Source organism: Hermetia illucens, chromosome 4 (assembly GCF_905115235.1).
Source record: "Hermetia illucens chromosome 4, iHerIll2.2.curated.20191125, whole genome shotgun sequence".
Classification (NCBI taxonomy): Eukaryota; Metazoa; Arthropoda; class Insecta; order Diptera; family Stratiomyidae; genus Hermetia; species Hermetia illucens.
Window position 1 is genome coordinate 45,733,196 of NC_051852.1, and position 26,701 is coordinate 45,759,896.

The 26,701-nt window shown below is 40.4% G+C and overlaps 1 protein-coding gene across 2 annotated transcripts; it reads left to right on the forward strand.

Annotated features, from left to right (window-relative positions):
* The first annotated feature begins 200 nt into the window (after positions 1-200).
* LOC119655454 lies at positions 201-26,701 on the forward strand. 2 transcript variants are annotated; one of them, XM_038061354.1, is made up of 6 exons: positions 201-333; positions 25,004-25,162; positions 25,228-25,422; positions 25,485-25,629; positions 25,714-25,887; positions 25,951-26,701. In XM_038061354.1, the coding sequence occupies exons 1-6, from the start codon at positions 242-244 to the stop codon at positions 26,071-26,073; spliced, it is 888 nt and encodes a 295-aa protein (XP_037917282.1). In that variant the 5' UTR covers positions 201-241; the 3' UTR covers positions 26,074-26,701. The 2 variants fall into 2 exon arrangements, with proteins under 2 accessions (XP_037917282.1, XP_037917281.1); XM_038061353.1 differs by lacking the exon at positions 201-333 and adding an exon at positions 7,297-8,023.

Consider the following 26,701-nt stretch of genomic DNA (forward strand, 5'->3'; position numbering starts at 1 on the left):
CATCCTGAATGCTTAGAAAGTGGAACTAACGATAATATGTGAAGTTCGCGTTTGTTATAAATCGGAATGAGAGCACATTTTTTTATGGAATCTGGGTCATCGGAGGTAAAATATGTTAAGGCCACCAATGTGTTTTACAATAGGGTCTGGTGATATTTAAACGAGCATCAAAGGAATGCAAGAAAAAAAGGAAGTCATTCAAAGTAAACAGCACACACAATAAAAACAGTTGGTAGACAAGATGAATCAAATAAGTGTCCCAGTAAACAAACGAGGAGGACGGTGGGAGCGAAGCAAGTTCGAGCCAAGAAGGTCAACGAAAGAGAATAGAAGGTAAGAGCCGGACAGGAAATTTCGTAACTAAATACATATATTGCCATAATAATCTGGCCTCACCTCAAAAAATAACTTGAATGGAAAAGGGAAGGTATCTTATATTGAATATTTGGCTAGAGCAAAATTCAAATGATTCCACTTTCATTACAACAATTCACCAGGACATGCTTTTGGAAGATGCGAACATAAAGTAACGACAAAAGACAATGAACGCAACCTGCAAGTTGATACTTCAGAACAAGATAATCCACTGAAAGGTTAGACTTACATATTAATTCAAGGACAACTTATGGGAAACGTGAAAAAGGAAATTCTACTGCCAAGAACTGTAGCAGGAAACCCAAATAGAAATATGTCCCAAGGTGATAGCCGGTGACTCCAATGCGTGGGTCTGACTCAGATGTAGATTTCAATCTGTTGGGGGTGCACTGAAGTGTAGTATGTAATGGGGCGAAAATAGGGGCTATACGCACGGCGAATACTATTTTTCAACTAAAACCGATAGGGACATCAGGTTGGTTTGACAAAGTAATGGATGAGTAAACCTTAATGAATGTGTGGCTAGATCAGTTTAATAAAACAAACACCTCCATGGAGAGAACTTATGAAGCTCCCAATAAAATGCACATTCCCCAGTAGAATTCCCAACCATCGATTGAGTAGTGATCGGCAAACATTCAATTATCTTGCTTCGAGCCAGATAAGCGGCTAATGGGGCTGTAGATAGGACCAATCAAGGGTAAAAAGCAGGGCTCTCAAAAAAGCTTTCAAAAAACTTCAAGTTGTTTATTCAGGAAAGTAAAAGAGAAGGTTGTAAGGAACTGTGAACTGACTGATAGGCGCTGCAAACACACAAGAGTGACACTCACGGTTTTCAGGGAATTCTGGGTGTGATGACAATTTCCGCAGTTATCAGCGACGAGTTGCTAGAGATGTGGAGTAGAATATGGGAGGACGAAACTCTGGGCCTGATTGGCATATTAAAAATCAGTTCGCAGTAAAATCTATACTGGATATGTTCGCAGAGTAATTCAAAGCGTGGATATTTAAAGACATCCTACTGTAGACTCATAGGTTGGGATATGTGAATATATTGGAGCGGGTAAGCTTCAAGAAGCAAAGAAGTTTTTCAGATTCTGTAAAGCCGGTCCACCTATTGATACCATCAAATTAATTTCTGTCTTGACTGATAATGCAATATACGGGAGAAATGCATTTAATTTCGTCGAATTGAAGTTTAATACGGAGTTATATAACTCCTACTGCTGACAATTACTTAGAAGAAAGAAGGCTCTTGTATGACACCGATGATGAACTCAAGTACGCTTCGTGGGAACCCTACCGTCCTTACTGAGCCTTCTCCTGTGGAATATCATATATCATCATATACATCGGAATGACAAAGAATGCTGTGCAACCAAGGCTCTTGTAATAATGCTGAACGTCGGATGGCTGTGATATACCTCGTAGCACATACTACATTTTTCCGGAGGATTGGGATAGGGATTATCGAGTTGTAAATCGGATCCTCCAGCGTAAACCAAGAAAAGTGGATATCAGAAACGCGTTTTTACGAACGTCTTAAAAAAAGCTGAGCTAGCCAGATTAATCTTACTCTGTCTCATGATATAGCATCTTATGTTGGCTTCAGGTGACAGTGTTTTGATGGGCAAAAAATACCTCATTGGCGAATTCAGGCCAATATCTTTTTAAGATTTTTGCCTCCATTAAAAAAGGAACTCCAAATACACAATCAATCAGACAAATTTTTGGAAGTAAATTTAGATAGGAGACCATTTTAACTCTGTATTATTCAATTTATCATCATCATCAGGCATACAGTACCGAAAGCATTATTGGTTATAAGCTTTTGCTTAGAGTGTTAATTGTGAAGAAGCAATCAATGAACCAGGGAGGAAAGAACAGCCTACATACCAAGATGAATCAGGATACGATCCCTCTTGAAATATTTATATTTGCAGATGCAGCGAATTGAACACACCTACACGCTATCGCTGTCACTTCCTAGCAATGTACCACATGACCATTACCATCGTGTACAATGACGACATAGTCATCGGCACGCAAGTTGCAGGCCTTTGTGTCAAGTAGTTGCCAGAAAGCACCTTTCTCGACATCGGGTTGACTTGTCTGTGGCGAGTATGCGGTGAAGTAATGAATCGTGCAATTAGTTGATATAATAGTGAGCCCTATCAGTCGATTATAAAACCGCCCGACTTGTTTAATGGCGTCATAGCGCTGGCAATGTCAACACCATATTGAGTGCAGGGGCTACCAAAGTAAAGAAGTTATAGCCATTTTTACCACGTTCGCGTTCCATATCGCAGCTTTCGGCACCGCAACATCGACTTTTTTATAGAGTGTAAATATCAATGCGCCGCTTCCAAAGGGCTCTTGCGAGTTCCTCCATCTTTGAAGTGAGGCTATCAATATTTGGCGTGTTTCCTGTTCACTCCTTGGTGGAGCACATGGCATCCACATTGTCAGATGGTGCATCAGTTCCACTACCACCACCCTTAACACTGATAAACACAAGACGAACACAGACACCCATGAAGACTAGGATTCGACCCCAGAGCAGCGAGATTGGTAGACTGGCGCTCTACCCCCTCAAGCATCGCACAGTCGGATTTGTTTAGCTCGAACTAATTTACTTATATCCTGACGCCGTCCATGCGTCAAAAACTCTTGCTCATTTCTCGACCGCCGCATCTACTGAATTGAACGTCGTAGCATTTCTCCGAGGCTTTTTAAAGACATTGAAGGCATTTTCTTGTTCGGTCTGTCGCGGGACCTATCACCAAGAGAGATCAGGTAGGGTTTAACATTGTAAAGTAACTCCAACTATACTTTGTTTATCTCCATTCTGGATCTCAGCATTTTATTTTTATTTTAGAGAAGAGTTCAAAGGATCCAATCCTCCCCCTCTAGGCTTGGGACCAGCATCCTGTGAAAATAACAAGGCAGAATTCATCGGCAGATACAACATTACCTAAATATACAAATTGTACAATGTCTTCAATGTTTTGTCCATGATTACAAATGGGGAGAGTGTGATCATCAGTCAGACTGACAACCTTGGTTTTGCTTGTGTTTATCTTCGGCTCGATTTTGCTTGCCTCCTTCTCTAAGGCCCATGAACCGATGAGGAAGCAAGCAGATGTCATCTATATAGCCGAAGTGTTTGAGGAAAAATTAGATCGTACATCGAACTCCTCCAGGATCTCCTGCCAAGGCAACATGGTGAACGTCAACTATAATGGCAGAAAGAAGTATAAGTGACACACTGCATGCAGCATTGAAACTGTTGGCAGCAGGGAGACTAAAAACAGGCTGAGTTATGTGTCGTCTTAAGGAGCAGATGGAGTTGAAGCGATGCTTTAGATGTCTTAGCTTCAGTCACATTGCGAAGGCATGCTCCAGTTCAAATGACACTTCAAAGGAGTGCAGAAGTTGCAGAGCGGAAGGCTTACTGTACGAAGCGAAGGAGAGTGTGGTTTACGGAACATTACAGGCAGCAAGTGCCCGGAATACAGGAGAGCCCTCACTACGAATCGCAGATAAGACTGATATTCATCAACCTTAATCACTAGCCTGGCGACGCAGGACCTACTCTGGCAAACCATTCGCGAAAAAAGATCGATGTGACTATAATTAGTGAGCCATATCAAAATCATGGTGGCGGTAGTTGGGTCAAAGAGCAAAGGAGGCAAGCAGCGTTATGGGTTTGCGGAGAAGAATCCTTTCAGAAAATAATGGAGCATTTAGAGGATGGATTTGTCAAAGCAAGGGTGAAAGGATCCAGCTGTCATGTTCAACACCGATAGGTGACGGAAGCATGCGTTGTTACCCTGCACAGAAGACGGTTGCTCTCAGTAAGCCACGCAACTGCTGACGAAACAACGAAATTGCAAGTTTACGAGTCGCATGTTTCCAGTAAGGAGACTTTATCAGGGACTTAGGGGAAAGCTCGATAGCGACGGTCAAGAGGGGACACACAGACAAGCGTGGCCGTTTAAAAGAAGCTTTCCGAAAAAGTAAAAAGAACTGCTTCAAACAGCCGTGCGACAATCCTGTTTAAACTCTTGGTGTAGAGTCTGCAAGGTAGTAATAAAAAGACCGCGAAGATCGCTGCAGGTGCCTTGCTCGTCCCTTCTAAAAGAGATTGTTACCATTATGTTTCCTCACCACCAAAATAGCTAAAGGGAACTACGGGAAATATGTGGTAGGATCGGCGCGCTGGTATCTGGCGGCTATTGTGCAGTGATGGCATTGGGTGTCAAACACACATTCAACTCCGTTAGTTAGAATCGCATTAAAGGGGGGTTGGCTAACATAGGTATTCCCGGATATTTAGCTAATCTGGCCGAAAATTATCTCTCTGGGAGCACTCTTTGGTACGGGACAAATGAGGCTCTCAAAGAGTACATCATCGCAGCGGGGGTACTACAGGACTTGCTACTTGGTCTTTGCTATGGAATGTCATGTATAAAGGAGTGATTGCTCTCCCTGTCCCAAAAGAGGCTCCCATTGTCAGCTTTGCGGATCATCTGGCTGTAGTTGTTACAGCAAAACTCCCAGAGGATGTGGAGGTCTACGCGACGGAAACAGTGAAAGCAGTAAAGTCTTAGCTAGAAAGAGGCGGTCGAGAAAACCGAAGCGGTCTTAGTAATAAACCGTAGAAAGAAAAACACTGTGAAAGTGGAAGCCGGTAAATATACGGTCGTCTTAAAGCCGACTATCAAATACCTGGCGGTGATGATTGATGTCAAATTGAGCTCTAGGGAACACCTAGATTATGCATGTCAAAAGGCAGCCAATACCACCACGGCACTTCTAAAAATGTTGCCGAATATTGATGGCCCGAAACATTGTCTGAAGTTGCTTTTAGCCGGAGTGGTACGATCCATTCTGTTTTACGCGTCACCTGTGTGGCCGGAAGCGCTTGTAAACCTCTGGAGACGGAAGCAGATAAATTCGGTTTACTGATTGATGGCTTGGAGGGTCTACAGCACTTTTAGAATTACAACAGATGAGGTGGTACTAGTGGTGGTGGGCATGATCCCAGTCCGCATTCTGGCAAAAAAAAATGAATATGCTGTACCATGTAAGACATATGTAGGGCCAAACGGAAGTCAAACCCGAATGATCTGTGGCAACGCAGATGGGACAACCTTATGAAAAGTCGCTGGACACACAGGCTCATTCTCAATATTAGGATGTAGCTTGAGCGGAAATATGGGGAGATCAACTACCATATCATTCAGTTTCTCACGAGACGTGGTGGTTACTACAAGCGGTATCTGCATCTATTTGGGTTGGATGATTCACCGAATTGTCCTAGAATCGCTGGCATACTGGGGGATCCAGGTCGAAAAATAACTACGATTTCGTCATAATTGTAAAAATTCAGCAAGAGTTGTGGTAGGAAGAAGGAGGAAAGCAGGTAGAAGCAAGAAATACGAGTGTCCAAAGACAAACCCACTCCACGACGTAATACCTAAATGATGGTCCCGCTCTGTTTCCCTGTGAGTAGATACAGTAGCGGGACGCAAGCAAAGGTAAGCAATCATCAGATGATGGTACCTTCCAAGGCCGATGTCAGAATCTTTCTTGCTATTCACATTTAGAAAATTCTTTTTCTTAATTCTTAAATCTACTGTTGGCCGCGATATGGTCGACCTAATTAGATATTTATAACGATCAGTCGACACTTAACTGATTATGGCAGGTCCTGTGCTTGAACAGTGTGACGCCGATGATGAGACGGTGAAAATTCCAGAAGATTGCAATTTTTTCCCGTTTTTGTTGCGGCCATCAAGACCATGCCTCTTTAACACATGTCCGAGCAAGGTTTCATCAAAGCCCACCTTGTCATTAAGATCACCCATCACGATCGCAATGTTACGTTTACAAATCTTCTCCTGAAATGTGTGTAATTCCTCATAGAAGCACCTTCTCCTCGCCGTCGGAAATCTCTATTAAAATGTAGCATTGCGCAATTGTAGTGCTCCTTAACTTGGACCGGAATCTTGCACTGAAGATGTATCTTGTGGTACTCGTCAGTAACAATACGACACAGGATTCTCGTCTGCTACCACTAGGCATTCCAGAGTAGAAAAGCACAGTGATGCAAGAGGGAGAGGAGTGCTTTCATGAGTGCCATCTCACTTTGCTTAGGTCCAGAATGTCCAGTTTATATCGCTAGAATTTTCGCTCGATCCTCGATATGGTTGGTCGAGGAGTGCGCACATTCCAGAAACCAATTACAGTTCGTTTTCGTTAAGTGAATATCGTAACCGTGGTGTCACCCCATATCCGATGCCATAACAATAAACATTTGGAAACTTGCAAGTTGGTAGACCACAAATTTATGTCCTTTTTAATTGCCTTTTACGACAATCAGGAAATACTTGAAATGAATATTCTTAAACTCCAACTTAGAGGGCGAAGGCATGGTGGATACGATATCCTCCATTAAAGGGATCTTGTATAAATTATTCAGTGGTATTCTTAGACAAAGAACATCTCCTAAAACAGTGTTATCTGCAAAAAGATGCCGCGAAATTGTTATAACCCTCTCAAATAGTTGCAATGACGTCGAATACCATTTCCCCTAAAGATTCACTCTTTTTTTATCCAGAAAGATCAGCATGAGGTTGCATAGAAAATAGTTTTTGCATTTCTGGTGATATTTGCTGGTTGCTCGTCAAATATATTTGAAGCTGAACGATTCTTTTCAAATAATATCAAATAAATTGTGTAATATGCCTCAGAGAACAAGTGGTCTGCGAAATTATTGGACTTGCATTTAAACTATTTTCATCAGCAATGTACTTACGTACATGGGTATTTACCTCAACAGGAACGTTGAGCAGCCCTAATTTACATTCCTATTATTCAACCAACAGATTGAGAAACACAGTGGATGTTGACGTTTCATTGTCACAAAGCATTCGATTTCGGTGCTCGCATCGGGCAAAGGCAGGTTGGATTTCGGGCGGCGAAGGAGTTAAAAATAATAAGTAAAGTTTAGTGATATATTTAGTTGCAATCTCCCAGTGGCTATCAAATTTATGCAAAGTGACAATTTGTTTGCCAAAGGTCCCTAGAAGTCTGAAAATTTGTGATAAAAGTCGCACCGTGAAAACGTCTTTGTTAATTCCCATCTAAAGGCTCAAAAGTGTTTTGTTAATTAACACAGTGCGGGAGGGCTTTGACCTCCTTTAGAATGATCTGCTAATTACAATCACTATCTAGAGAAATCATAACGAATTTAACGTACTTTCCCCAGACAATGATGAGTAATTTCAGTTGACGTGGGTTCGCGATCCGACGGAAAGTCCGGCCGTAAATAGCTTTGCCACTCAGATTTGTTTATTGACCAAAATCGCGGATGACTCAAAACGCAGTGATTGCTTCTGACAGTCAATAGTAAATTCGGTATTCTGAAAGGTGTGAATTCGAGTGCAATAAATTAGGACACGATGCAGAAGAGTGGCTTGAAACGGGCCCCTGCCCCGCCGGCTACGGGGCCCTGTCGCGGCCCCGGCATGCTTCCTTCGCCCCAAGCGCATCAGCAGAAGAATGTTATTAATTCGATTATGAGCATTTTGCCGGACAATCGACCTATAACATCGCTGCAGATAGTAGAAGATAGCGACAAGTGAGTAGCATTGTTGATAGTTTGTCGTTTGGTTTTCTGTTTTTATTTGGTCCCGTTTGCGGCATCATTATCTTTTATTCTGGCTTATCAAGAGTACTTGAACAAGGAATGCCCATTTTATGGCTGTACACTTGCTTCTGCTTCCCTTGGTTTCGACTGTGGTTTTCTAGAGTATTTATGTGGTGGTCGTTATGAGAAAACATGGGCTGTTTGCTGACGTTTGAAAATAAGCAAATGGAAATATTTAATATCTGCACTGATTACGAAAGTGGAGGTATGCCCCTTAGCGAGTACTGAATTTCAGTCTAATCGCAGCATAATCTTATTAAACAATTGAGAAAGTTAAAAGGGTTAATCTAGAATAGAAAATATTTGAAAAAGGAGAAAAGTTTATAGTGAAAGCGGTCACTCAATGCATACTAAAGCATACATGCTAAAAATTTAACTATATTTCTGGCAGTTTTGTTAAGGAAACCGAAGTGGACTGGATTTCGTCCGGAAACGGAAGTAAATGTGAGCATTGTATTTAATAAAATACAGTTTGCAAAGGACGTAGCTAGCCGCTCACTGGGATATACTCGAGTGAATTTATTCATGTAATTGGTTTATGCTTAGGTGAATCGTAGTGTAAATGAGCATGATCTATCTGTGACCAATAAGATGCGAAGCTGGTCCATCATTATCAAGCTTTGTGGATTAATGGGCTGGATATTTGTAGCCATTACGCTTTCTTCATTATCCTTGAAGGGTGTGTGATAAGATTGTACTACGTATAATTTAAACGAAATTTTTGAATACTCACAAAGAACTTGACTGAAAAGTAGGTACATCATTGTAAGAAGGAAACTGGAGACCTTTGTCACTGATTGCAAGCAATGGAAGGGCCAGAAGGTTGCTTATACAAGGCATGCTCGAACTGATTTATTGCTACAAATCGTTAAGAAGGTTCGAAAACGACGCATCAACAAAAATGTGATATGTGTATGTTTGAATTCTGAACCATTCTCATTGTCATTCTGAAGCAGCCTGCAAATCCCGAAACTATACCACTATCAAATCCTCCGGTTCAGGTTAAGGAGCATCAGAATTGTACAATGCTATGCACCATCGAAGGTTTCCCATAAAGTGGAGAAGAATGCTTTCTATGAGCAATTAAACGCACCTCTGGAGAGGCTTCCCAATGGTGACATTGTGATCGTAATGTGTAATCTGAATGCCAAGGTGAGAGGAAGGTTTGTGGATTTCTGTAACTTCCACCGGCTTGTCGTTGGCGGAATATTGTTCGGGCACAGGGTTTGCCATAAGCTCAGTTAGGTTTCAACTAACTAACACCGTACGAACCATCAGATTGACAGTTTTACGATCAGCAGTAGACTTAAGAATTGTCTTCTGCCACGTCCCAAGGGGACGCCACAAGATCTGGCTGACTGCGGAATTGTGGAAGTAGATCGATAGAGGAAGGAATTTTCGTTACGAGCGATGTATAGTGCAATGTGATCGAATTCCGATACCGTGCAAAATCTCGGAAAGTTTAACGTAGTGTCCGTCGTGGCGAAAAGGAATTTGTTGTTGCGCTGGTCATGGAAGCGGAAGATGCCGCAGATTGCAATGATTTCAGCAATATTGACCGCTTAACCGAAAGAGCTTGCATGCAGTCACAAGCCTTTCGATGGACCGGCGGGGGACGTCTCCTCATCCGCAATGACGAATAGCTGAATAGGTGGAAGGAACACTTTATCCCCGTTCTTAACCGTATCAATCCGGTGAAGTTCCGCCTCTTGTGGATGAAATGTACTCCTTCACAAAAGCAGTCTTCCCCAGAGTAATTCATCGCTGAACCTGCAGTTTCTTCTGATGGATTATTTCCCCTCGTACGGAAATCCTGGGAAAACGAAATCAAGGGAATGATCGTTAAGATTCCAAAAAGAGCGCCCATCTTGAGTGCGACCATTGGAGGGGTTTCTACGGGCTCCTTGCCGCCGCAAAGATAACTAAAATAATCCTGGAATGCATCAAGGAACACCTCGAAATCTTAATCGACAGAGAGCAGGATAGTTTCTGCCCTGGATCTTCCTGCATTGGCCACATGAACTATCTGCGGACTATTTTGGAACACTGCACGAAGTTTTGATATTCGCTTCACCTCCTCTTCGTCGATACAGGGGCATGATGTGTTCCAACCAGGAGGGACATTCTGGAGAAACTAACAGCTACTAGCAGAGCGACATATCATGGCGCAAAATGCCGCGTGCTGCATCGAGATAAAATCTCAGAGGTTTGAGCTCCAAACCCGCCGGTATTATGTCTCCTTGTTATTGTTGATGACATCTGTATGCTCTTCCACCGGGTGATGGGCCGTGGCCAAATGGTTCTGGATTTGGAAAGAAAGGCAAATCGAATCGGACTGGAGATAAACAACAACAAAACCACGATTTTCAGTTTCATAGGTCATCGCATTCTCCCTACTACATTAATGGGCAGAGCATCGAAGGCGCCAATCAATTTGTATATCTAGCAAACATGGTTTCTGCCGATGCTTTCACTGTCTTGGCTAAAATCTGGAAATGCAGTTATCTTGATCCCAAGATCAAGTTGATTCTTTCCTGCCCTATTGTTCTTTTTGTGTTGCTATATGGGAGTAGCACATGGAAAGTGTTGTTGTTCAAAAGCTCGAAGCCTTCGTGAACATTTGTCTGCAACGTATCATCGGGGTACGCTATCCTGATACTATTTCAAACAAAGAAGTTGGTCGCTGCACAGGCCAGTGACCCGTAGGCGATGTAATCAGAAGGCGAAAGTTACAATGAATAGGTTACACATGAAGAAAGTGAAAATTTCATTGCTGGCTGCACCATAAGGTGAAATCCACTCTCCCAAGATGGCCGACAGGTGGGTCGCCCCAAGAGCACATAGCACAAACAATAGAGGGGACACCTCTTTAAGTCCTGAAGGGACTTGAATCGCATTTTAGCGAACAGTGAACGATGGGGCCTAACCGTGGTTGACGCGCTATTCCCCTCCAAGGGGTTAATGGCAACCATATATATGTTACCTTTTTTGACGTCGGATGCATTGCCCCACACGAGTCTACTATGTACGAAGCTTTATACTTGGGAGTACTAAAAAGACTGAAAGAAACTAATCTAAAAAAAAAACGTTCATAAGGAGTGTCTTTATCGTTGAATAATTAATGTCAGGAAGCTGCCTGGCCTCAAGAGTGATCTGCAGCCCAAAGTGTTACTTCCTTAAACCTGGACAAGATATATGACATTTTCACCATTATCCATAAAGATAAAGTAGAAAGAATTCCGGAGCTTCTGAACAAAGCTAATCAGAATTTACGTGTTTACGTTATAAGAAACCCACCCAGAAAAAGTAGCACTCTGCCATACAATGACCAATGATTGCCCTCAGTGCCTCTCGATGCTTAAAGATCCATAAAGCAGAATAAAGAATATATTGACGCTGCGGTAAAGAACGACTTCCAACCATCGGTTATTAAAAATTTTATATGGAAAGGAGCATCAAGAAGGCGCCGCAATAAAGAGAAGAATAGGAGTCGCGCACTCATCTACTTTGCCAAAACTTAAAAACTGATGAAAGAATTGAAAATGGCATGCTTCAATTGAGTTGGTTACGCCACATAAAAACTAGACTAGAGTCCCCGAGGACAAAAAGTTGAAACTCTCCAGCTTTCCAACAAATGCCAAAACTAAGGCCGGCTTCGGAAAGTATTAACCGAGACCTTTCATTTGATACCCCACATGACTATATTTGATGAAAAAAAAACTCACTGCATGCTTGAGCGTTCACAGTTCTTACCTTTCCATCAAATATGATGTCAGTCGCTATAGCCATCTCTGAGAAAAATCCGTGTGACAGACAGACAGTAAACCGATTTTAATAAGGTTTCGTTTTACACAAAACCTTAAAAATGGCCAGAAAAAGTAAAAGGCAGAGCACATCTCTGAAGTCAATGTTAGCATAACATATCATAGAGGATCCTTATGTCCTTATGGGATAAGGTGTACGTAATTGTGGAATGCAGTAACAGTAGAAAATTAGACGCACAAGAAAGCTTGGGAATTTTATGCGAGCCAGAGGTTACAAAGGATAAACCATGACAGAGGTAATATTCAATCGAAGCTGCTCAGAAATGTGGGAAATCAGCCATCTGGCAGTAACCTAACATTAAGTTTTCCATGATAAACTCAACCCTTGGTCTCTTAGTTCCTCCTGTTTATCTAATGGAAATATCAGCAAGTAAGGGAGAGGTAAAGGATTGATTCAACATATACATAAATAGCAAAAATTAAATCCAATATAAATAGTTGAAAGTGTACTGACGAAAGGTACAATTGGCGCCAGAACTGCGCATATTCAATAAATAAACTCAATACCGCCTTAGGAGAAAACAACGAATTTGATCACAACAAGGCATCAAGCCATAGCCGCAAATGTGAACAATTTTTTGGCTGGATACCCAAACCGGCGGCTCTACAGCCTGCCTAAAATCCTAACTTGGCACCAACAGGCTTTTTTGTTTCTTCGCTTAAAAGGATATATGAAAGAGAAACACTGGGATATTGTTGAAAACATTAAGGCTCATATTTCATTGACTTTTATGGACGTCCTGGAGAAGATATTCCAAGTCAGGGAATAGTGTCTCGAGAAGTGAATTGGGGCAGGAGCGTACTATTTCGAAATTGTTTACTAATTGAACTAACATTGTCAATAAATGATTTTTTAGTAAATATGACGATACGGGTTGAAACACCGGTTTGGCTTTGGATGTTTGTGATTGTCTCGCTGCTTTAGGCTTTTCGCCTGCAACGGACTAACTGTGATTGCAATAAAAGTGATGCAACCTCATTGAAAATGAAATAGTGAGAAAATAATCCTGAGAAAGATCGTGTGAACGACGTTTGCTCCTCAAATTCTCCAAAAATTTCCTGAGATTCACGAGAAATTAGATAAAGTTTTCTTGCGATAACAATTTGGACGATTCCAATGGAGGAATCGTTTGAGACACTGCATCCGGCTAGGGTTTTTCAATTTAAGAACACAATCTATTCTTCATCGAGCCAAAGCTACTTTTCTGACTGTCCTATACATCTGCAACTTTTTCGGCTTGAGAATGTATTGACGTAACGTGCTAACCATCTTTATATGTCCCATGGCCTCAACTAGGAGCAGAGGTGATGATCCTCCCAACTGAAGGGGTGGCAGATATTTGACCTTTGCGGTGAACATAGTCATCATTGTGATTTTTTGCGTATCTACCCGCCAATTCGTTTTTTAAGGATTACTTTCTTGCGCTGCAATATGTTCGCAAGCGATCGCTCTCTTGTCTTTGATTGGAGAAACGCCTGTTCACTAATGCCGCTCACTCCGAGACAGTACGATAGATGGACAAAGCTTGCGGTTGGCATTACATATTATTGAGGACACCAGCCCGCAGTTCAGAATCGGAGAGAAGGGTGAACTGAACTGCGCTCATCAGTAAACAACGGAAATCGGAAGAACATCATTTTCATATTCAACCAGATGGGATTTATATCGAGTCACAGCAGATCGGGAACAAGGAGAATCCTTGAGTCTCGAAGAGTAGGGAATGACCCCTCCACGAAAACAATTTTCCAAACCTCAAGCAACTTTCATAATACTGAGTAACTCCTTTTAATTAATTTCGGAGCAAAGTTACTACTTCGTGATTGTATACTTTGCGGATCTGAGAGTTATTTTGTTTTGGCGTTTCCGGCGATATGCAACTCGCCGAATTTTTGCCCAAAGGCAGACATAGGCACTATGCACTATAATCTTAATGGAATTATAATTTTAATGGGCCTTGAAGCTCTATAAAGATTATTTTCCGGACAGACGAAGTTGTACAATTAGACTGAGAGCCGTTTTCATCAGATATCTATCACTCTGGTGTACTAAGGTAACAAAATATCAAAACTGCCCGCGCATATGCCACCTATTATTAATAATTTGCCGAATCATAAGTCCATATCATAATCAGTCATCATCAATGCGTAACGATTCTTCAAACGATATAAAGACTTCATTTCTATAGTATTTGAACATATCAAAATGAAACATCATCAGGTTCGCGACTCGATTTCCCTGCCCACCTTTTTGATATCATTAGCATTGACCACTAACCTCAGATACCAAACAAACTGGGGCAACTAAGTATGCTTATCGTAATCATTGCACTTAGTTCTATGGCGCTGATTGAGCTTGAGCTTCCAACGTTGCCCAGTATCTGCTCTATGGTACATTTCAACCGGACAGGTACTCTTTCAATGGTAGACAGTTGTGCAAAAATATTTCTGTCTGTAGTTCGGCATCTGTTTCTTCTCGAATTATCACCAATTACTTCGCCGCTTTTTCGCCGTTGTGGCTACAAGCTCGGTAGGTGCTTTCTGCTTACTTTCACGTTAATAAAAAGATCACGACCATAAATTTCGTCGATCGTTTGAAAGTTAGATTACATTTTCCTCTGAACAATGATAATCAAAATCAGAATTCTTCAACAAAAATGCTTTCCAAAATGGTATTCAATTTGTTGAAGCAGTTGTCATGGCACAGGGCTTAGCCTGAACAAGCATCCCCAAATTTATATTGTGGTCCTGCTTCATTTTCCCCGTGTAATTTTATATTTTAACTTTTTTCGGGTGATATTTATTTGCATTTCGCTTCTCCCCCATTTTTCGCAGATGTTATTGCTTAATCTCTCTTTGGACCATGACAAGGTTTCCCCAAATTAATCTAGTTTGAAAGATTCCAATCAATGTTGAAATACATATATATGGCGAAGGCTTTTTCGCAAAGGTAAGTAGGAATGGATTAGCCTAACAGCATATTCGAGTTGGATTTTACTTTGAGTTTCTGGGGTTCGAAGCTCGCTGAGATGTTTGATATTGACAATTTCTTCTTAGATGTTCTGAATTTGATGATAATATTATTAAGCAAACCCGCAAATGAGTCAGGCTAAAAATTACTCTGGAAAACACATGTCGGAAACACTTGTCGTAAAGCCACGAAGGCTCTTATAACTTGTAGGTCCACAGTAGGAAAAAATGGGGTTGCAGCTCGAAGATACTACTTTGGATATATACTGGAATAGTAAGGCCAATGATTACCTAAGGAGCGGTAATCTGGGCAGAAAGAACCGAACTCAGAACACAAGCCAGGGAATTACATAGGCTTCAACGATTGGCTTGGTGTGCACCAGTGGGGCAATGAGGACATGCCCGAGGGCATCCCTGGAGGTCTTTCTGGGATTAACCCCTCTCCATCTGCACATACAGATGCAGGCAAGAAGGGCAATATTCAGGATGGCCGGGAGTATCAGTGAGGCGGGGAGCTGCCTAAACCGAAGGAAGATTGATATTCTTTCTAGGCGGCATCCCGAATTACTGATATCAAGGGATAACATGACAACGAGGTTTCACTTCGATAAGAAGTTTAAAATACGTAACAAGGCAAATTGGGAGAGCGTGGCTGCGACATACGGCTTAAACCAGCAACTGATTACTTGGTATACTGACGGATCCCTCACTGCAGAGGGAGCGGGTGCCGGTGTCATTGGTCCAAGGAAAATGTACTTTGAGCCAATAGGTAGGTACACTAGCATATTCTAGGCGGAAATATACTCCATAGACAGATGTGCCTCCTTTAATATCCAAAGGAACTACAGGGGGCAGAACATAGCTATTCTTACCGATAGCCAAGCAGCGATCAAGGCACTTAGGTCCAACCAGGTGAACTCTAAACTGGTATGGGAATGCCTTGAGCGACTGAATACACTCGGCTCGTCCAACAAAGTCTGGAAACTTCGGGTTCCAGGCCATGCTAGGTTGGAAGGCAACGAGGCCGCGGACGAACTAGCCAAGAAGGGAGCAGGGACGTCTTTACACGGGCCAGAACCCTTCTGTGGAATCGTTTCATGGCTGTGACTCTAAGAAATGAAGAGGAATTGTTGAGGGAACTATACTGGGCGGGCCTACCAGGGATGGAGCACTCCCGGGTTCTTATTGGGGGATACGAACCCATGCGCACAAAGGATTGCTTAAACCTCAACCAAAAAAATTTCCCAATCATAGTGGGAATTCTCACTGGTCACTGTCGGCTGAACTATCACTTAGGGAAGCTAGGGATACCTACGGACACTGCATGCAGGTTTTGTGAGGAGTGTGACGAAACCTCTATACACGTCCTGGGACAGTGTCCGGCCCTTGTGCAAAGTAGGTCGAGGCATCTGGGAGAACACTTAATACCAGATGCAAAGTTGAAAGAGACTGGCTGCCACTACACTCCCATTATTTTGACATTTGATAAAAGTATCTAATCCAAAATAATACAAAATTCACTCAGTAGCTTATCTTTTCATATTAAAAATTCAACTTTTGTAGCTAAAAACTACGATTTGCAGACAGCGTTGATTTTTTTTTTGGCCATTGGAAAAAAGTTACTGCAGAATTTCATGGCATTTTTGTAGAAACTTGTGGTTAACATACTCTGGCGCTATTCGTTGTTCAAATTCAGGCGTGGCTCAAGTAAAGCAACAACCGACAACCAAAGATATTCCTAAAAACAGAAAGTGGCGAGAGTTCGCCGTGCAAGTCTTTTAGCAGCTACCTGCATTTCCAGATTACTTGTACGATTGTACATAGTGTATCAGGATCGCATCAACATGAGTCCGGATTCCATCATTATTGGGGAATTCATGAAAAATTATGAAACGGACGGGAAATTAAAATGGAACTAAAAAAAAGAGTCGGACAACTTGATACCCGATCGAGGAGGAAAAATCTACTGAGAATTGCGTTCTCATGCTATGTTTCTTCTGCCCCATGTGTCGATGAGACGAGATGTATGGGATGGTCCAGAATACCATTTGGAAAATCTAATTACTTCAGAAAAAATCAGGTCAAACAGTGATGAAAAATACAAATCAACCTTAGGAAACGTTTCCATGAACTCAATGTCTTTTATTATTACTTCTTGTAGAAACTTAGTTCCGAATATAAGCGTCACTGGAACCCTTGCATACTGGGCATAAACACCATTATTTGGATACTAATCATTATTTCTTCCGTATGATATGGGCGGGTAGGATCTAATGACATAACTACTTCACGAAGATTTCCATTATCATCTTACGTTGGAATTATATTGGCTGTGGGCTTATTTTGAAAAACGAACAATATATAGTTGCCAAACACCCCATGGGGCCTAGCACACCAACCACACCTAAGTTTTAACTCCGTGCACAACTTTCCAAGAAGCTTACATACTTCCGCCCACTGTTCTGCGTTGCGTAGTCGAGGATGCAACTCAATGCAATGGAATCGTCATTTTCCCATGTGACGCTTATCCACTGCCACTTCTGTCTTTTGATTAATACGTCCATGAGAATCTGGCACGGCCAAAATACTTGATTAGTTATTGTATCAGGCCAGCGGCATCTGATAACGCAACGCAGACAAAAGTTGGCGATAGTTTGCAGTTTTCAAGAAAGAAATGGTGGTCAATTTCCATGTACTAGCCAAATTTATCTCCACAGAGATGCGGATTTTTCGCTGTTGAGATGTGGAGTAATATCAAGTTTCTAGATATACAAACTATTCGCCGCCTTCGATGTTCCATTAATGCGCAAAGGTGCGATGATTAGTCAGACTAAGAACCCTGGTTTTGCTGGTGTTTATCTTCAGTGCGATTCTGCTTACCTGCTTTTCCAAATCTAATACCATTTGGCCAAGGTCAGCATAGTTAAAGTGTTTTGATGAAATATATAATTTTCAATTGAAACTTTCCATGTCCTTTGGCGAAGGTAACATGAATTACATCACTGATAACGAGAGGAGGAAGAATCGGTGGCAAAGTCGAACCCTGTTGGATTCCGCTATAGACTTTTGATTCCTTTAAGATTTAACTTCAATGTTGCACATGGCGTTTCGGGTCATCATATCTTATGTCGCTTTAATAACAGCTATTAGTTTCTCCGGGATGATCCTAGACGTTGATTGATCCAATTCCATATAAAGACATCATTACTTCATCCTTATTATCGTCGCATGGCTGTCCTCGAAAAAAAATCCATTGTTTTCTAACGTCGGAATTCTATGTTGAGGGTACGTCCTTTAAAAATTGACGATGAAAACTGGATTTACTGAGAGAACTCAGTTGCAGAATTATCATAGATGAATCCAGAACAAACAGAAGAACTAAATCGCTACGAACAAAAAGCAATTCCCCTCTGAGCTTTTTCGGTTCGGATAGGTTTCATGTACCATGAGCTACCAAAACTCGGCAAAACAGTCAATATTTGAAGCTATCAATAGCAAATTATGGATTTGGACTGTACATTGCTTCAAAAAGGGTAGAAATATATGAAAAGACAACATTAAGTGTTTTTTTTTCTACACAAGAATAAACAATTAGGCGCATCGTAACCAATCAAACGCTCTAGGCGCTTGGTCGGGAAATATTTTGCTATCGCTAAACTATCCGGACCGTATTAATTTAACAAATGCTAATTTTATTGTTGAGAAAAATGGTGGAGAGGTCAACGGAATAAACTGACTTATTTCCCAAAAATAGAAAGATTTTCTCGTTTTGTAGTTTATCTATAGCACTCTACTATAATGTTTGCTACAATCTATGACCATGGTGCGTGATGGTGTAATCGATGAACTAGTTGAGCGTCACCTTCTGGATTTTGTGGCCTGAGTATGAATCTCGGTTGCGCTATAGATGTTTGTGTTTGACTGTGCTGATTGGCCTTTTGTAGATTTATCAGTTAATGCTAACCAAACTGATGCAATGTCTCATAGAAAATGATACGGAGAAAAAATAGTAAGAAACCGGAGGATATGATACCCTCTTCTCCACATATGAGTGAAAAGGAGATATGAATCTCTGATCAGTCGTAAGACTGTAATCGGGTGAAATTATTTGTGTATTATCAAAGTTGCACTATGTTGTGCTCAAAAAGACTATATACAGGAGGGACTATTCCCAATCCAAGGCTCAAATATCCATGGCCTGCGCGGATGCGTTCTACTCATTTTTTTTCATATATGTCACAACAATCTAATCCTGCCGGGTGTCAAGTGAAACCCGGCGAAGCACATACACAAGAATATTATAGATTGCTGCAGACATTATAGATACACCACTGACATACAATGCATGCAGGGTATGCACAGAACCTTTCTGTCGACTTCCACAACGTAACTACTCTGACCCGGAGAAATGTTTTCTCGTCCGCTATCTTGAGTTGACTATCCTGTATATGACTTTTTAAGGTTTTGTTTGTAAAACAAAACCTTATTAAAATCGGTTTACTGTCTGTCTGTCTGTCCGTCACACGCAATTTTCTCGGAGACGGTTGTAGTGATTGACACCAAATTTGGTAAAAAGGTGGGAACTGTGAACGCTCACGCATATAGTGAGTTATATCCTCTTACGACGAATTTAAGGGGGGGTCCCCATACATGCAAAAGGGGGGTATAAATTTTTTTTTCATCAAATATAGTCATGTGGGGTATCAAATTAAAGGTCTCGGTTAGTACTTTTTGAAGCCAGTATTAGTTTTGACTTGTGCTGAAAAGGTGGGGAGTGCGGGGGGTTGAAAGTGGTCATTCTTTTAACGAACCCATTCTCAGGAACTACCTAACCGAAAAATCTGGAAAAAATCAGGGGGCTGCCATTATATGGTGCCTAGGCTCAGAAATACCCTCCATATCGATACCTGTTCAAATAAAGTTAATAATAGTATATTACTATAATTTTTAGTAATTGACAGGAAAACCCCCCTTAAGTTCATCCTAAAATCACAAAATTTTGCAGCAATGTAGGCTACAGTATAAATCATGATCCTGCGAAATTTGGTGAAAATCGCAATATTCGGCAAATTCAAGACTATGAATGCCAATATCACTCGAAAGTGGCTATTTTCACATAATATATGCATATTTTACGTGCTACATGCTAACGGGACAAATGCACACTCAAATCTCTTAATAAAAGAAATACACAAAACCTTTCATACCTGAAGCGTCTAGCTTCCGGTTTCCCGACTTGTTTGTTATGCTACTTTTATAATGAAAGATTAGAACCTATTTTAATAGTTTGAAGTTAAGTCAGCACAAATGCGGTTTCCTCTTTATCACCCAATGTGCTTGAGCAATTGTCAAATGTTACCTTTCGTAGTCAATTGTAGAGCTTATTATATTGGGCGCACATCAATAGCAATTCCTTAAACTCTTCCTGGACGTAATATTAGTGATTCAGCTCGGAAAGTCTATAAGACTCTGCCTCAGATGAACCGATGCGTACAGTTTCTTATTAAGGCGCCCCTAGATCGCATACCGGTGATGATGATGATGAATTAATCTCAAGCTGCTGTTTTATTTAGGATTTTGGGTTATGTAGCCCCATACTGCAGTTGTTGGCTTATTCTATGCACCAAAGTTCATTTAAGTGAAAAATCTCGTCCTATTTGCCAGACCAACGCCATAGAGGGTTTGTTGAGGTTGTTTCGTACTCTTCATCGCAAAGTCTATATATTTGATCTTTATTATAAATTCCCATCGGGTGCAGATGTCTTCGTAGAACGTAGTAACAAGTTACTACGACTATAAAAGACAGTGAACGGCGTTTCGCGGTAATGTAGACGAAGATGTTATGTTGGACCGGTGGCATAACCGCCATGATCACGTCCTAAATGAGTAGATTTACGAGCGATATGAGGTTTCCACCAGTCGTGGAAAAATTGCCACGATTGGTCTGAACATCGAAGCCGATGAGAATCAACCAAAAGGCCGGCCGAAATAACGGTGGCTTGATACGCTGCACGGTGATCTTAAAGGCTCGTGACTGCATCCGTATCGGGCCTTTGGCAAAATAAAATGGCGTAACCGCTTCTGAAGGGGACAAAGACTAAAGGAGATGTTGGGAGCTGATTGACTTTAGCCATCCAGATTGTGTACCTGTGAATCTGCTCCTTCATTAAGGATCTTCTTTATTCGAATGTGCTTGATAGCTATCGTACTCTGTATATTTTGAGTGGCTGCCATGCACTGAGACTGCGAGCGCTTTCCACACGGACGACAGCTTCCTTATTCTTAGGGATTTAGGGAGATATCGGTTACTCATTTGTTCTTTGTTTGAACGACCGTATATCAACTAACGCCTCAACATCATTCACGTATCCATCCACACAAGACCATCGCATGGGGTGTTTTAAAAATCTTTGTCAAGAATAGATTTCTGAACTGTCTAGCACTTGAAACGATATTCCAGTGCTTCAGACATGTTGGCACACTTCGAAATTCATATAGACATAGACTTATGCCACCTCTTCTTTTTCTTTAGCATTTGTTCCGTTCACAAACAGAGTCGACACATCGTGATCGATTGCGTCATTTTTTTCTTATCAAAGGCTTAATCTGGATGTAGCCGTGAGGCGATCAAATCATCATCCAGCATATGAAGCCACCGTTGTTCGGCCGGTTTTGATACAGCCGTCACATTTCGAACTTTACTTTTCGGATCGTGGTAGAGCAATTAAACCCATCGCACGAGTTCCTCTGGTACTAGTTGTAGTCGTAGAGCATATCAGATTAGTTTATGTGGCACACGGTCAAACGCTTCTTCCAGAGTCAGAAATGCAATGTAAAGAGGGCGATGTTTCTCCATGAGTAACCGCATAGCGTGTATTGTGCCAGTGGCTCCGCATTTCTTGACAAGCCCGGCTTGATTCATGGTTATTTGAATAATTTCGCGAATACGGTTGTCAAAAATGCGTTCAAAAATTTTATGGTATGGGAAACTAACCGGATAGGACGGTAATTTGAACATTCCTACTGAACTACCTTTGTTTTTCCATATTGGAACTATGGACTTTCTTGCCAATCAAATGGTGTTCTTCCTTTCTCAATAACCCGATTGAAGAATTTCCTGAGCCACAGTGCTGGGTCCAAACTTTTTACTTTCCCCAATTTCATTTGTTTTACTACTTCTTCCATTTCAGTCGCGTGGAATGGCACCAAATGTCGGCAATGCTCTTAGAAGTGTAAGACGAACAAATTCTTTTCTAGAAACTTGTTTGAAATACCATCTATAAGCAAAGTACCGTTTTTGTCATTAACGCAACATAAATGTTCGATATCCTGCGTGCGTTTAGGTATCGGCTTTTAATAAGTCGATACACATCTCTCTCGCCATCCCGAGTATCCAGTTTATCGTAAAGATCTTTGTAATGGACTACTCGGGTGACAGCGATTAGCATTTTTGTAAATTTGCCAATTGGCCACGTTTTATCGCCGAGGAACTTTTATTTCCACATCGTCATTTTAAAATGAAGTACAGTCGAACCTGGATATAAGGAACTTGGATATAAGGAAAACTTCTTTAAATGGAACATTTTTTCGTGCACCTTCAATTTTCAAAGAAAAAATAACATTTTTCAATTTTTCGAACTTCTATATATGGAATAGAAAACCTCTTTATAAGGAATTCATTTTTTTTCCGGAGCCTCTATAAATGGAAATTTTTATGTTATTCAGTTGTCATGACCTCTATATATGGAATTTTCCCCCGAACGACAAAAAGGGAAGGTCTTTTTTTTTTCTTAGAATCGTGCAATTTTCTATTGTGACACGTTTTGAAATTTTTTGTTTATTCAAAGTTTAATTTGAAACTCGGTGATAGTGGTGACGATTCTTTCACTTGCAAATTAAACCTTTTACTGTTCCTTTGCCGCTATAACTTTTGTTTCTTTTAATAATAAAAGGCTGTCATGTCCGAAAACAAGAGAAAAAATTTAAGTTTAAGTGAGAAATTGAAATTGATAAAGGAGTTTGAAAACGGAAAAACTCGGAATGCAATATCCGCGGAATATTTCGTGCCGCTGTCGACATTGTGTCGTATTTTAAAAGAAAGCGACAAAATCAAACAAGAGTGTTCTGAAGGACATGGCAAAATAAAAAGAAATCGTAATTCGGAATATCCGAATCTGGAACAGTGTTTAGTGGAGTGGTTGAAACAGTGCCAAAGCAAGAATGTACCTGTAAATGGACCGATTTTGAAAGAAAAAGCTGAAGAATTTGCTAGGAAGTTGACGATTGGAGGTTTTTGCGCCAGCAACGGTTGGTTGGATGGCTTTAAAAAAAGAAATGATCTTATTTTTAAAAAAATTTCTGGTGAAAGTGGTGCTGTAGACATCAACGCATGTAGCCAGTGGATAAACGATCTTCCCGCTTTGCTGGGAGATTATTCTCCTAACGACATTTTCAATGCAGACGAAACAGGGCTCTTTTTTAAATGCTTGCCAGATAAGACCTTTACCTTTAAGGGAATTTCGTGTCATGGTGGGAAGTACAGCAAGGAACGTGTCACTATTCTTTTATGTGCGAACATGACTGGCACTGAGAAATTACCCGTTTTTCTTATCGGCAAGTCAAGGAAACCCAGATGTTTTGCAGGTGAGTAAAAGATTCTTCGTTCGCTGTTACTGTATAAATGACATTAACAGAATAAAGGTTATGAGTCGATAGTTAAAATACTATAGATTTTTTTCTGTTTTAGGCGTGATAACTCTTCCTGTTGAATACAAAAACAATAGCAAAGCATGGATGACTGCAGCACTTTTTTCGGAATGGCTTAAGAAAATCGATATTCAAATGCGCCTCGAAAATAGGAAAATTTTACTTTTTATCGATAATTGTACTGCCCATTACAGCTCAGATGAACTACAACACATAAAAGTTGTCTACCTACCTCCAAACTCCACCAGCAAGCTGCAGCCCCTAGATCAGGGAGTGATTCAAAATTTTAAAATTAATTATCGTCGGGAGGTTGTTCGCCATATTTTAACAAATCTCGAAAGCAACGGTAGCTTGGAAATAAACGTTCTCATCGCAATGAGATTTGTGAAAAAAGCATGGTTATCTGTAACCCAGACCACTATAGCTAACTGTTTTAGGAAAGCAGGGTTCAGGATAAATGGTTTACAAGAGCCCCAATATTCCGAATGGGACTCTTCACATGAGGAGTTACGGCCTTCATTCCAAGAGTGGTCTGAATTAACTTCCAATGCCGGTGAGAGGGTACCTAGCTTCGAAGATTATGTAAACGTCGATGAAAATATCGAGGTTACAGGAGAGCAAACAGTCGACGACATTGTGAGCACCCTCCAAATGTGTGACACCAATGAAAACGATAGTGATGAAGATCACGGCGATACTCTTGAAATAAAACTTGTAAAGAAGAGGGAAGCGTTAGAGGCACTGCATACTTTAACAAAATTTTTTGAACAGCGTGAAACCGAACCAAAGATATTCGAAAATATTATCGCTCTTGAAAGAAACGTTGAAAATGTGGTCACTGATAAACAAACAAAAATATTTGATTTTTTCAAAACTTAATATCTATGAGATAGACACTCATTCCATTTATGTATTCGACTGATTACAGTGACGACTTATGAAATAAAGAATCTTTGATATTGATATACTCTTTTTAATTTTATTTATCATGCGGATTATTTATTTGTATTTAAATGAAAACTCAAAGTTGCTGTAATACTAAATACACCAGGTGATTTTGAAAACCTGGATAAAAGGAATTTTTTGCTGAAAGCCTCTGTATAAGGAAAACTGGATAAATGGAAAACTTGTTTATAAGGAATTTAAGTGAGTTTCCCTTGCAATTCCTTATATCCAGGTTCGACTGTATCTCAGTTGATGAACCGCTTAACTGGCTCGGTGACCCCGATGGTTGCATAGGTCACTATGTTGATCGTGTCTTTAACTTGGTTCCACGATTATTCCACATTCCAATGCCAATTACAAATTTAATGCCGTAATCTTGATATCCAACTATTTGTAATATTTCAAGCAATTTTATCAGACTCCCAAATTTGCATATTATCTAATCCTTTGTTTTTTTTTTTAATTTCAGATGCCCAAGAAATTTCACTGTAATAAATCGAACCTATGATCAGGATTCCGATGCAGATTTATGGCGTGAAAACAACATTTTATTTGGCAAACAAACCTCGAGATACCTCTGTCTTTCAAAAATTGAAGGTCTTCCTGATTACGTAGTAGAAACGTTGAAGTAAATAGTCAACAGAAATGCTCAGACAGAATTTAGTTTAAAATTAAATCATTTCATATTTCCAGAATAATATCCGAGAAAGAGCATGCACCAAAAGAGTTTTCCCTTTTATCAAGAACAGCCGACACAGAACAGAAGGCCTGGCGCAAAAGGCAAATTGCCTATAAACTTTCAAAACGGGGATCAGTTTCACATGCAATTACGGATATCATTGTCTGCTCAAAATTAAAAGTGGCACCTGAGGGGTTTATTATGGCGGGGTGAGTTATTTTTGTTAAACGTTGAAATATAAATGTTCACTAATTGAATTACTCTTCGTCAGGGATATCAACGGTATATTGATATGCTATAAGACAGCTCCATTACCAACACGCGTGCCACCTCCAATACCCACTGCCAAATTGAACTTAAATGACTTGCAGACAGCCATAGACAAGATCAGCTTCCACAAGAAACCCGATTTCAAGGTAAAACTGAATAGAAATAAGCTTAGTCAACAATTTCTGATTACTTCCTCTATTGTTATGGGTAATGAAATAATATTATTAAAGGACTCCGCGATAACGGATCATGAATATGAGGAGATATCAGCATATCAGCACGCAGCATCTCCAAAGCGGCACACACATATACCTCCGGCCTCCTTAGCTGGTACTTTAGGAGCTTATTCGGAAATAGAAGGTGTTCCGTTCATGCTAAATCCCAACTTGAGCCAAAATTTCACAGTAAGTTTTAAACCCTAGGGTTTGTCCGTATCCAAGTTTCTATTGTTTCCGTTTCACCAACAGATGCCAACTCTACCAACTATTCCATCCACGTCCGATCTCAACTACGACTTTCAACTAGAACGACAAATCCTATGCACAACAAAATCTGATAATTCCAATCTGAAAAATCCTTTCTTTCGATAAGACTTTGCTGAGATTTTGAGTGGCAATCAAACAGTTAGAATTGCCCTTGATATGTATATTATAATAATTATGTATAAAACAATCATTTCGTTAGCCTTTTTAAGTTTTCTTAGTAGGGAGGTCAATTGGGCTACGTTTAAGCCAATTTACTATAGACTGCCATATGAGGGGTTCTTGGGAGGAACAAATATATAGAGAAGTTTGTTAATGAATAGTTTTTATGTAAACGATACCATTAAAGTATTTTACGACGCCATTTATATGAATTGATTGTTCTAATTATTATAAAATGTAGATTTCGAAGTGAGAATTATATAAACCCAATACATATACGAGTAAAACTATCATAATGGAATAACCTGAGTGACATAGACACATATTTTCTAAGTTAGTCACTTGACTTTTCTTTGATTTTCGTGAAATGTCTCCCGTGCAGCGTATAGAATTGAAACGGTTTATTTTTTAGTATGACGGACAAACGTTTGCCTTACAATGTGAATACAAACGAAAGGTTTATAGAAGCGAATTTAGAGAGAAATGATGTAACGTGTGCACTTGTAACTCGAAAGCAAACATTTTTAAAATGAAGCTAAATATATTGAACAATTAATATTGACTTTTATCGAAA